General features: G+C 53.2%; 1 protein-coding gene across 4 annotated transcripts in view; it reads right to left on the bottom strand.

The window, feature by feature from the left end:
- Positions 1 to 10,180: 10,180 nt before the first annotated feature.
- TMEM145 (transmembrane protein 145) overlaps positions 10,181 to 11,909 on the bottom strand; it is a 10,225-nt gene continuing 8,496 nt past the window's right edge. The window contains exons 14-15 of one of the 4 annotated variants that reach the window (XM_051989491.1): positions 11,519 to 11,725; positions 10,181 to 10,546 (exon numbers count right to left, since the gene is read on the bottom strand). In XM_051989491.1, the coding sequence (XP_051845451.1) occupies positions 10,274 to 10,546; positions 11,519 to 11,725 (480 nt within the window). In that variant the 3' untranslated portion in view covers positions 10,181 to 10,273. The other 3 variants (XM_051989493.1, XM_051989492.1, XM_051989490.1) reach the window with 3 other exon arrangements.

Genomic DNA, 11,909 nt, shown 5'->3' with positions numbered 1-11,909 from the left:
ATCTCCCCTACTTGTGAACTCCAATGAGTACTGATGTGAACACAAGCATTGTATCAATTAGTTCTACTTAGTACCTTGTTTCAGGTTCTGGCCCAAAACAACAACTCTAATGAGTTAGCAGTTTGTAAAGATTCCAACAATCGTATATGAATGTTATGGAACATTATTGTTCTGTAAGAAATGCCCAGCAGGATGATTTCAGAAAGCTCTGGAGAGACTGACAGGAACCGATGCTGAGCGAAATGAGCAGAACCAGGAGATCATTGTACCTGGCAACAGCAATATTATACCATGATCAATTCTGATGGACGTGGCCATCCTCAGCAATGAGATGTTTGTGATGGAGAGAGCCATCTACACCCAGAGAGAGGACTGTGGGAACCGAGTGTGGAACACAACATAACATTCTCATGCTCTCTGTTGTTGTTCGCTTGCTTTTTGTTTTCTTTCTCATTTTCTATCCTTTTGGATCTGATTTTTCTTGTGCAGCAAGAAGTATAAATATGTATGCATATATTAGATTTAACATATGTTTTCATTATGTTTAATATATGTTAGATTACATGTTATCTATGGGGGAAGGGGGAAAATTGGAACGCAAGGTTTGCCAAGGGTCAATGTTGACAAAATTATCTTTGCATAGGTTTTGAAAATCAAAAACTTCCTTCAATTAAAAAAAAAAAACACATTTCCTCCATCACTTTCTTAAGTCTAGACAATCCACAGAACAATAAATCAAGCCTTGATTTGTTGCATTTTCTAATTTATCAGGTGTAAATGCTCAAACTGAAAATTAGCTATTGGTGTTCCTGCACAGAGGTTCTAGCACATCCCTGACCTCCAAATCTCTGTTCTGTTTCTCTTCTTTTTTTTCTGCCCTGTCTCACTTGGTGATCTCCCAAGCATTTCAGTAAAGTCTTCCAATTCCAATTGTCATCTCTATGAAGTTGTGCGACCCCCTTTTTGCTTTCTTGTTGCACCGTGCGACGTTCCTCCCCTGACCCTAACAGAGATGATTCTCAACTCTGTAAATCCGGCCCTAATTTCTCTACTGAGAGATCATCTCACATTACCAATTGTCTATTGAACATTTCAAACAACATCCCATAAGCATTTCTCTCTCTCTGTCTCTGTCTCTCTCTCTCTTTCTTTTGGGGGGGGGGGGGAAGTCATCAATCAGGTTTAAATAACTTGCCCAGGGTCACATAACTAGTAAATGTCTGGGGTCAAATTTGAACTCAGGTTCTCCTGACCCCAAAGCTGATGCTTTATCCACTGTAGCACCTAGGGCCCTTAAACATTTCACACACTACATGCTCAAACAGAGCTCATTATCTCCACTCTTCCAAACTTCTCTATTACTGTTGAGAGCACTGCCTTCAGTCCCCTAGTAATCCAGGTTCATCCTCTTGGTCATCCTTGACTCCTTTCTTCCTTTCTCTCCATCTCTGTCTCTTTGTCTCTATCTCTGTCTCTGTGTGTGTGTGTGTGTCTTTCTCTCTGTGTCTCTGTCTTTCTCTGTCTCTGTCTCTCTGTCTTCCTATCTCTGTCTCTTTGTTTCTCTCTTTCTGTCTCTGTCTCTGTGTGTCTATTTCTTTGTCTCTGTCTCTCTGTGTCTCTTTCTGCCTCTCTCTCTCTCTCTCTCTCTCTCTCTCTCTCTCTCTCTCTCTCTCTCTTTCACCCCACATGTTGCCTAACAGATCTTGCCCTCCACAGCTTCTCTAATGTACAAGTCTTCTCCACCTACATGGCCACACCCCGAGTTCAAGTTCTGGGTCTCTTGCTGATGCTGGTGAGTAGACAGAATGCCAGAAGACCTGAGTTCAGACGGGAGCTCACACACCTACCAGCTGTTACAGAGAGTGATTTAAGCACTTGGTGACCATGATTTACCAGAAAGGCACCGAACTGCACTGGTGGATATTCTTCAGGTAAGAGATCTTTTCACAGTGAAACTTTGGACCCATCCCTTTCTCCCTTCCCCTTGAGTAGGACATTTTTGTCCTCGAGCTTAGCACAGAACCCAGCGCATAGTAAGCACCTAGTGAATGTTTGTTGATTATTATTTGATTGAAAAAAAAATGATACTCCTTCCTTGTGCCTTGGATAATTTTGGTTCTTTACAAATTCAGCGATAACCTTCCTTGGCCACACTCCAAGCACTCCACCAAGTGATCCCTCTGAGGGTCATTTTTCTCCTTCCTAAAGGAATAACTTTAGTTCACCTTGCTTACTAAACTTTTTATTGTGAATATTTCATTTTCCCGAAAGCATGTGTAAAACAAATTTCAAGTTTTTTTTGTAAAGTTCTTTGAGTTCTTAGCCATGTTTTATGTCATAATTTTTTTTTTTTCCATGAACAAGTATTTATTTTGTTTGTAGCCGTTCTTTCCGTATTGGCAAAGAAGTGGAAAATGAGTAGATGCCCATCGATCAGGGGCTGGCTGAATAAGTAATAGTACCTGAAAATAATGGAATAGTATTGTTCTATAGAAAATAATGAATAGGCTGATTTCAGAAAGGCCTGCAAAGATTTACTGATGCTGAGTGAAAGAAGCAGAACCAGGGAAACCGTGGACACTGCAACAGCAGGATTGTGTGATGAGCAACTTGGAGAGACTTGATCCTTCTCAGAGGTTGTGATCCAAGGGAATTCAAATAAATTTTGGATTGAAAACTCCATCTGAATCCAGAGAGAGAACAGTGGGGACTAAATGGAAGTCAACACATGCTATGTTCACTCCCCCTTTTTTTCTTCTGTTTTTTTTTTTTTCTGTCTCATAAATCAATATATGTTATGTTCACTTCTCCCCCCCCTTTTCTTCTTTTTTTCTTTCTCATAAATCAACACATGCTATGTTCATTTCCCCCCTTTTCTTTTTTTCTTTCTCATAAATCAACACATTCTATGTTCATTTCCCTCATTTTTTTCTTTTTTGTAAATCAACCCATTCTATGTTCATTTCCCCCCTTTTCTTCTTTTTTGTAAATCAATACATTCTATGTTCACTTTCCTCCCCTTTCTTCTTTTTTTCTTTCTCATAAATCAACACCTGCTATGTTCATCCCTCCCTTTCTTCTTTTTTTTTCTTTCTCATAAATCAACCCATTCTATGTTCATTTCCTCCCTTTTCTTTTTTCTTTTTTGTAAATCAACCCATTCTATGTTCATTTTCCCCCTTTTCTTCTTTTTTGTAAATCAATACATTCTATGTTCACTTTCCCTCCCTTTCTTCTTTTTTTCTTTTTCGTAAATCAACACATGCTATGTTCATCCCTCCCTTTCTTCTTTTTTTTCTTTCTCATAAATCAACCCATTCTATGTTCATTTCCCCCCTTTTCTTCTTCTTTTTTTTTTGTAAATCAACTCATTCTATGTTCATTTTCCCCCTTTTCTTCTTTTTTGTAAATCAATACATTCTATGTTCACTTTCCCCCCCTTTCTTCTTTTTTCTTTTTCGTAAATCAACACATGCTATGTTCATTTCCCCCCCTTTTCTTCTTTTTTTTTTCTTTCTCATAAATCAACACATTCTATGTTCATTTCCCCCCTTTTTTTTTCTTTTTTGTAAATCAACCCATTCTATGTTCATTTTCCCCCTTTTCTTTTTTTTTGTAAATCAATACATTCTATGTTCACTTTCCCCCCCTTTCTTCTTTTTTTCTTTTTCGTAAATCAACACATGCTATGTTCATCCCTCCCTTTCTTCTTTTTTTTCTTTCTCATAAATCAACACATTCTTGATTTCCCCCTTTTCTTCTTCTTTTTTTTTTGTAAATCAACCCATTCTATGTTCATTTCCCCCCTTTTCTTCTTTTATGTAAATCAACACATGCTATGTTCACTTCCCCCCCTTTTCTTCTGTTTTTTTTTCTCTTTCATGATTTTTCCCTTTTGTTCTGATTTTTCTCTCCCAACATGATTCATAAGGAAATACATTTAAAAATTACGAATGTACACATATAACCAAAAAAAGTTGGGTTTTTTTTTTACATGTAACTGGGGAAAATAAACATTAAAAAATACACACAAAAATAAAGAAATGGAAAAACTTGCCCCCTAGAACTCTCAAGAGTTTATCTTATCTCTCATCCACCTCCATGGGAACAGAGGGAGAAGTATGCAAAGTAAAGAGAAATGAACGTCTGTGTTGGCCGTGTCCAGACATGTCTGCCTCCCTTTGAATGTGGACTCTCTCACCTCCCTGTCGGGAGATGAGAGGCGTGTTTCATCATCAGCATTTCTCTGGAACCATGGTTGTATTGATCAGAGTTCTGAAGTCAAACAGCTTTACAATCTGTAGTGATTTTATGGTTCTTTTTACACACTCTTTATTTTTGCAGATTTCTTCAAAATCAGCCCTTTCTTCCTTTCTCCGGGGTTCCATGACATCCACATAGCACATTTTGTTGGCCATTCCCCAGTTGAGGGAGGAAACCTCCCGGGTTTCCAGTTCTTTGCCGCCGCACAAAGAGCTGCTACAAATATTTTGGGATGTACGGTCCCTTTTTCTCTTCCTTTGATTCCTGTGGGGGCATAAGCCTAGTCATGATCAGAGAGTAAGCCCAGGCGTTCCAAACCGATTTCAAAAATGGCAGGCCCCGTTCCGAAATTATCCATGCTTCTAAAAGTGCGTATGTGACCATGGGCAGCCCCGGGCTTTATGGTCCCACAAGGGGGCACTTATTCCACATGTGAGACCGTAGCTCTTTCAAGTTAGAGAAGGAGGTTGAAGTCGGAAGGGACATTATGGCAGAGAATGGCAGAGCCAGGAGATCCACCGAAGGCGATCTACTCCCACCATTCCGTGGATGGGGAAACTGACTCAAGAAGCGGCAGGTAAACACCGACAAGTAAGGAGAGAATCAGGGCCGCAGCCCCGGGCTCTTTCGACTTCCCTCGGCCAGACGGTGTCTAAATTATTTACGAAGTGGGTGAGAAGTGAGAACCAACATCATTCTTTGGTGTTTTTTCTTTCCACGGAACCAGATATCTGTGCTGCTGTCGGAAAGCTCTGTCCTCCCGGGTGCTGTCTCCAGGAGGAGAAGATGTACAGGAGATGAAAAACCATTTCGGAGCCGTTGCTTTCGGTGACTCATAGTCTACTGGACGTATGGGAAAGCTCTCTGCTCCCAGGTGTTGGATTTAGGAGGAGACGATAAAAAAATGTCTGAAGCCGTTGCTTTCGGTGACTCAGTCTACTGGCCGTGTTTTTGTCGATGTTCCTCGGGGGAGCGATCCTGGGGCTTTTCTTCTCCTCCCCTTCTCTCCCTGTTGTCCTCAGAGACCAACCCTGACCCTCAGGAAGCTTACACTTGAATGGGGGGGGAGAAGAGAAGCGTGTTGGGGGCAAAGGTACCCGCCGGGGCCTGATGCGGGAAGCTGGTGACGTGGGGCGGAGCTGGAAGGAGCTGAGAGGGACCGCAGCCGGCCCGAGTCCTCCGAGTGGAGCTTCCAGGAGGAGCTCGCCGACGGAGGGCCGGGGTGAGAGGTCCGCGGGAGCCAAGAACCAGGCCCAGAGCGCGGCCACGAAAGAGGGAAGGAGCCCCGACCTAGAGGTCTCCTTCTTGCTCTGAGCGATTCCTTCTCAAGCATTTTGACCGGGACACCCTTCTTCCCGAGGCCTTTCTGGATTCCCTCCCTCCCTCCCAAATGGCTGCCATTTAACCCTTCTGTGTTTCTCCAGCCTCGGTCTCTCCCCAGAGTCCCGGGGGCCCCATGGCCAACCGCGGAACAAACGTGATGCCCAAAATGCTCGGCCGATGCCGGAGTCGGGAAGCCGTGGGTTCCCATTCTGCCCCGGGAGCATGAAGCCCGAGCGCCCAGTTCCGACCCAGTCTGGGACAGTCAGTAGCTGCGTGACCCTGGGCAGGTGCCTTCACCTCTGCCTGCCTCAGTTTCCTTATCTGAAAACGGAGACGTCAGAGTCTTACCTCCCGGAGCCGCTGTGAGATCGGACGTTTGCGAGGCGCTTTTCAGGGCCCGGCACAGACACTTAGAACTATTTGTTCCTTTCCTTCCTAAGTGACCACACTGGGTGACTAAGACGCGTCTTCTTCTCTTCAAAAATAAGGAGAATTGTATTATCTGTTTCATGGGGTTATATGGGGATCAAACGAGAGAAAAATAGAAATTAAAAAACCTTTAAGTATCAAATAAATTTCACCCATTATTTTTCTTTCCGTAATAATTCTAGGCTTTCTCTCTGCTTCCCGACAGGGCCCAAGGCCCTGGGGGAGTCACCGCAGGTGCAGACAATGCGCGGGGCTGCGGCTCACGGAAAATTGTGGCTCGCGAGCCCCCCAGAGATTCCTTACGTCCGGGCAACGCGCTGGTCTGGCGTAAAGGGCGCCCCGTGACCCGCCCCGGAAAAGGAGCGGGGGGGGGGGCGCTCCCTCGGCAGGCGGCGGCGGGCCAGCACCCTGAAGGGGCGCGGACGGTCGGCGGCAGAGGCCGGTCAGCACTGCGGCCTTCCCGGAGGGATCTCCCCGCTGCGGCCTTCCCCGAGGGATCTCCCCGCTGCGGCCTTCCCCGAGGGATCTCCCCGCTGCGGCCTTCCCGGAGGGATCTCCCCGCTGCGGCCTTCCCCGAGGGATCTCCCCGCTGCGGCCTTCCTGGAGGGATCGCCGCTGCCCGGCCCGCGTCTCGGTGCTCGCCCTCCGCTACTCTGGTCCCCCCCCCCCCCCCCCCCACCCGCTGCCGCCATTCGCAGCCCCCGGGGCGGCTCCCTTTGGAAGTCCCGAGGGATGCTCAGTGCGGGGCCGGAGGCGGCCTGGACCTGGGCCGCCTCGGAGCCGCTTCCTCCCGGTCCGGCTGCCGTCCTCCCAAGTCCGGGGCTTCCTTGGGTTAAAACGAGAACGTTCCTTTTTAGGAAGGTGTTTTTATTTAAATCTTTGTTTTTTGTAAGACCTGTATCACCGGGGGTCCGTGTCCCTCCCTCCCCACCGAGCACAGTTTAGAGTCTATAGTGGGGAACAAAGACTTTTTTTTCCCCTGAGGCAACTGGGGTTCAGTGACTCGCCCAGGGTCCCCCAGCCAGGAAGCGTTAAGTGTCTGAGGCCGCATTTGAACTCGGGTCCTCCTAACTCTCTCCCCTGCGCCCCCTAGCTGCCCCCAGTAACATTTTTTAAAACCCTGACGCCAAACCCAGCACCTGCTCTCGTGGGCCCCGCCCGGCGAAGGAAAAAGGGGGGGGGGGTTTCCCGCGCCCGCCGTGAGCCCCGCCTGCTCCCCGCCGGGCTGCAGCCCCGCGTGGGAGTCACTGGGCCGCCCTGGTCCCTCCCGCTGACCCTGGCGGCTTGGGGGCGTGCTCGGGCCTCGGGGCCCTCACTCCCGGGGCTTCCGCCCAGCGCCCAGGGGCTCTCGCAGCCCGCGGGGTCTCCAGCGTTTCCCAGGCAATGGGCGGATGCTTGTCCTTCGCCGCTCCCCAAAGCCACTATCGCTTGTACACCGGGTGGGGCCTGCAGGGGGGATGGGAAGGATGCTACATGTTTCTTCTTTCTCTGCGGCTCTCCTTCCGTCTGTCAGGGATTTCTCTCCGTCTCTTTCTCAGGGACTGTCTGTCTCTTTCTCACCCCTCCCCCTCCCCCTTCTCTGTCTCTGTGTCTCTCTCTGTCTCTGCTTCTCTGTCTCTCTCTGTCTCTGTCTCTCTGTCTTTCTCTGTCTCTGTCTCTCTGTCTTTCTCTGTCTCTGTCTTTCTCTGTCTCTGTCTCTCTGTCTCTCTGTCTCTGTCTCTGTCTCTCTCTGTCTCTGTCTCTCTGTCTTTCTCTGTCTCTGTCTTTGTCTCTCTCTCTCTCTCTCTCTCCCCCCCCCTTCTCCTCTCCTGCCCCTCCCCCACTGACCTCCTTAGAGTGCACACCCAGTGGGGTCTCCTCGGTTGGGGAACGTGGGTTTCAGCCCCGGATTTCCGCAGTCCCGGTTCTCCGTCCGGGACAGTAACACTTGGCGCTTTGCTGAGAGCTTCAGTGAGCTGGACACGTCTCCCTTCCCATCATCCCCCTTGCGGATGGGCCCTGAGGAACTTCCCTGGGAAGGCTGGAGGCCGGGCCTTTCTCTCCCATCTCCTCTCAGCCAGACTAGTTGCCCTCACCACACCTTTTTTGGGGGGGAAGGGGGAGAAGAGGGAGAGGAGGGAAGGGGGAGGGAATGTTACCCTCCCCCTCCCCCAAGTCATGGCCTTTTCTTTCTCAATAACCTCGGGAAGCCCGGGTTCCATTTCCCGCTCTTGCCCCACGCTGGCAATTCCCCTCCCCCCCTTCCCACTGACACTGCCATCAGCCTGGATGGAACCTCCGCCCTCCCTCATCAGAACCAGTAAAGCCCAATGGGGCCTTTCCGTCTCCCAGGGTGGCCAAATCATCTCCTGGCTGACGATGTCACTCCCCTCCCCCGGGGATCTTCATTGGCTCCCTGGTGGGATCACAAATCTATAGTTGGCCATGGGGGCATTTTGGTAAATGTTTAACGATCGGCTCTTTGAGGAGAAGAGGCACAGGGACCACTTTCAAGCAGAATTTGCAGCATTCCCATTGTCTCCATCTCTTTCTTAAGGGGAGCCTCGCAACAGAGCAACCAAAGCCGCCCTGATTTGTGGCAGTTGCTGGTTTCTGAGGCGCTCACACAGTTTAACAATCAGCTCTCCGGAACCGTTCTGAGCTGCTGGTGGATGACACCGAGGACGGTCAGTCCAAGTCTTCTCCTATTTTAGAAGGAATCGAGGGGGCCGCTGGGTGGTCTAGTCCCCAAAGCTTTGAAGTCAGGAGGCCCTGGATTCGAGTTCAGTCTTGGGAACCTACTAGTTATGTGACCTTGGATAAGTCACATAATCTGCACGGCCCAGAGAAGACGGGATAGAGGGCCAGAGAGGCCCTAAGCTCACACGGATCACAGCTGGAGGGACTTTATTCAGGACGCAGGTTGTCAGTAAGTAGCCCCTTAGTGACGGGGCTAGAATTAGAACTGCACCCACTTCTAAGCCAAGGCCCTTTCACAGGACTTCGCCTTTAGGCAGAATAACAATTCCGCAATCAGGTGCTTGAAGCCCAGTCCCACCGTGCTCCCTCCTCCAGCCTCCGAGCCTTTGCACAGCCCGGGCCACCACGCCCAGAATGTCGTGCTCCTTATTCCAAGCTTTCAGAGTCCTGATCCTCCTTGGAGCCTGGCTCAGCAGCCGCTTCCTCCATGAAGCCCTCCTGGGCTCCCCCCTCTCCCCTCCCCCAAAAGGCAGCTTGGTCTTCAGGCTGCCGTTCAGTCATTTTTCAGTTGCTTTGACTCCGTGGTCCCATTTGGGCTTTTCTTGGCAGAGATACCGGAGTGGTCGGCCTTTCCTTCTCCAGCTCATTTTACAGATGAGGAAACTGAGGCAGACTTGCCTTAAGTGACTTATGCAGAGTCAGGCAGCTAGAAATCGCCCGCGACCGGATTTGAATTCGGGTCGGGCCGTGTCCGGGCTCGGCCCTCTACCCACCCCACCAGCTTGTATTATTTCTCAGAAGACAAGTTTTCAGCCCTGGGAAGCTCCTGGAGGCTGGGCCCGCTCTGGCTTTTCCGGCATAGAGACTTAGAGACAGAAAAGTTCTCAGCAGCCACAGGCCCTTCCCTCCGAGCTCGGAGCAAACTGAGTCCCACGGAGTCTTTCCCAAGGCCACACAGGCAGGAAGTGGCAAAGCTGAGCTTGAAACCCAGACCCTCGGCCCCCAGACCGCCTTCTTTCCTCCCAGCCCTGACACCCCCGTTCTGACCTTGTCTCCACAGATGAGAACAGTGTCCCCACGGCCTGGCCTGGGACAGATGCTCAGGCTTCCCCCCCCCCATTTTTCCCCCTCCCCCGGTTCCCCTCCCCGCCCTTGGGGGAGCCGCCCTCAGCCCCCCCAGCTCCAGGTCCTTCTGCAGGAGCTGGCTCCAGGCTCACAAGTGGCCAAGGAGGCCCAGTGGAGGTCCCGGGAGTGGAGCTGGCCTGCTAGGGCAGGGCTGGGGCCCTGGGCTCCAGGCCTCTTGGTTTAGGCCCCGCCGGGGTCTGCAGTAGAGGAAGGCTGGGAGGGGCGTCCTGGGCGGGGAGGCCCCGGGGGTCTCTGGGCCACACCGAGCTCCCAGTGCTTCTCCACAACCTCCCTCACCCCACGGGGCCTGACACGCACCCGGCAAACAAGACTGGAGGCTGGCGGAGGCCACACTGGTCCGTAGAGTCCATATCTTTTATTTTGGCAAGAGAAGGAACCCCCTCCCCTAGGCACCCCACAAAAAAGCCAACTGCTGGCTGAGTACCCCAGGGGGTCACCGGGTCAGAATCCAGCTGAACATCCGTCGGAGGGCAGGGGTCAAAGCCTGTGGCAGGAGACTGCGAAGGGCCGGAGGCCAGAGGTCATGGCATCTCGAAGGGCGGAAGGAGCCTGGGCCTGGATCCTGGGCTTTCTGGAGGAAGCACCTCAGTATCCGTGCAGACTTGTAGGAGGCCGGAGATCCCGGAGCAGGAGGAGGCTGGGGTCCCTCGGTGACCTTCGGGGTAGGGGCTGAGGGGAGGGAGGGGTGGGGGGAGAGAGGCTCCCACTGGGGCCATTTGGCACAAAATGAGGGGGTGGGGGGGGTTCTGAGTCGGGTGGGGGGTGGGGGAGGGAAGCTGCCGGCCGCGGAGGCCTCGGGTCCCAGGACTCAGGCTGGGCCAACCCCCCTCCCTCCCCCCCACCTCTCCGGGCACGCTTAAGCGGGTGCCGGCCCTCAGATGGGGGGCCCAGCCCCGGCACTGGTGTGGACGCTGAAGTACTCGGGAAAGCCAGGGTGGGGCCTGTGGATCTGGGGGGCATGGAGCTGGTAAGGGGGCGGCAGGCCCTCCCCACCGGGGGCCGGGGGTGGAGAGGACACCCGCCCCCGAGGCTCTGCTGCCGCCGTCTCCTCCACCTGCTTCCCAGCCTGGGGGGAGGGGGAGGGTGCGGGGAGGGGAGGGGCATGATCAGTCGCTGGCGGGAACTCCCAGGAGGCGGGGAGAATGCGGTCCCCAAAGTCTCCTCTCCCCCTCCCGCCCTAGGAAAGGCGCCTTCCCCCCGCCCCCTGGGCTCAGTCGGGGAGGGTGAGGAAGCGCCCCTGGCGGGTGGGGAGGGGGGCCAGGTACTCTAAGGGCATGGTCAAGTCGTGGGTGACGAATTCGGGGGGCGGGGTCAGGGCCCGAGCGGCCGGGACTGGGGACCGGGGCGGGGCGGGGGGGACCTGGAAGGCCGGGGGCGGGGGGACGCGTGGGGCCGGGGGCGGGGTCCGAAGCAAGGCCAGGACCCAGGACGGGAGAGGGGGGGGCGGGCTCCTGAAGCCTAGGGGCGGGGTCAGCGGGGCCCTGCGGAGGGGGCGGTCGGGGGTCTGGGGGGGCGGGGCGGGGACCGGGGTGAGGTACTCTAGGGGCGGGGCCAGGAGCTGGGAGGGGAGGGGAGCGTCCTCCGGGCCGGGGAGGGGTGCCTGAGTGAGCAGCCAGGTCCTCAGGGGGCGGAGCCAGCTCCCAGGGGGCGTGGCCGGGACCCCGAGGGCTGAGCTTACGCTGGCCCCGGACGCCGAAGGGATGGAGAAGAGCTCCGTGAAGTTGGGGACCGAGTCGCTGATGAAAGTCACGTTGCCGTAGACGTGCTGAGGGAAGGATTTGTCCGAGGGGGCCCCCTCCGGCCCGGGGCCCCCCGCCGAGGCGATCTGGGACGTGCGCACGTGGTAGGGGAAGTTCTTGTTGGCCGCCGAGGGCCTCGTCATGATCTGGGAGGGTGAGGAGAGGGCGGGTGAGAAGGGGGGCGGGGGGTGGGGGGGCAGGGGGAGAGAGGTAGGGGGAGGGGGGACAGGGGGAGGGGGGGCAGAAGGAGAGGGGCAGGGGAATGGGGGGCAGGGGGATGGGGGGCAGGGGGATGGGGGGCAGGGGGAGGGGGGGCAGGGGGAGGGGGGG

The sequence above is a fragment of the Antechinus flavipes genome, chromosome 3 (assembly GCF_016432865.1).
Source record: "Antechinus flavipes isolate AdamAnt ecotype Samford, QLD, Australia chromosome 3, AdamAnt_v2, whole genome shotgun sequence".
NCBI lineage: Eukaryota > Metazoa > Chordata > Mammalia > Dasyuromorphia > Dasyuridae > Antechinus > Antechinus flavipes.
The sequence above is the reverse complement of the archived record's forward strand: the minus strand, read 5'-3'. Positions and strand labels throughout refer to the sequence as shown.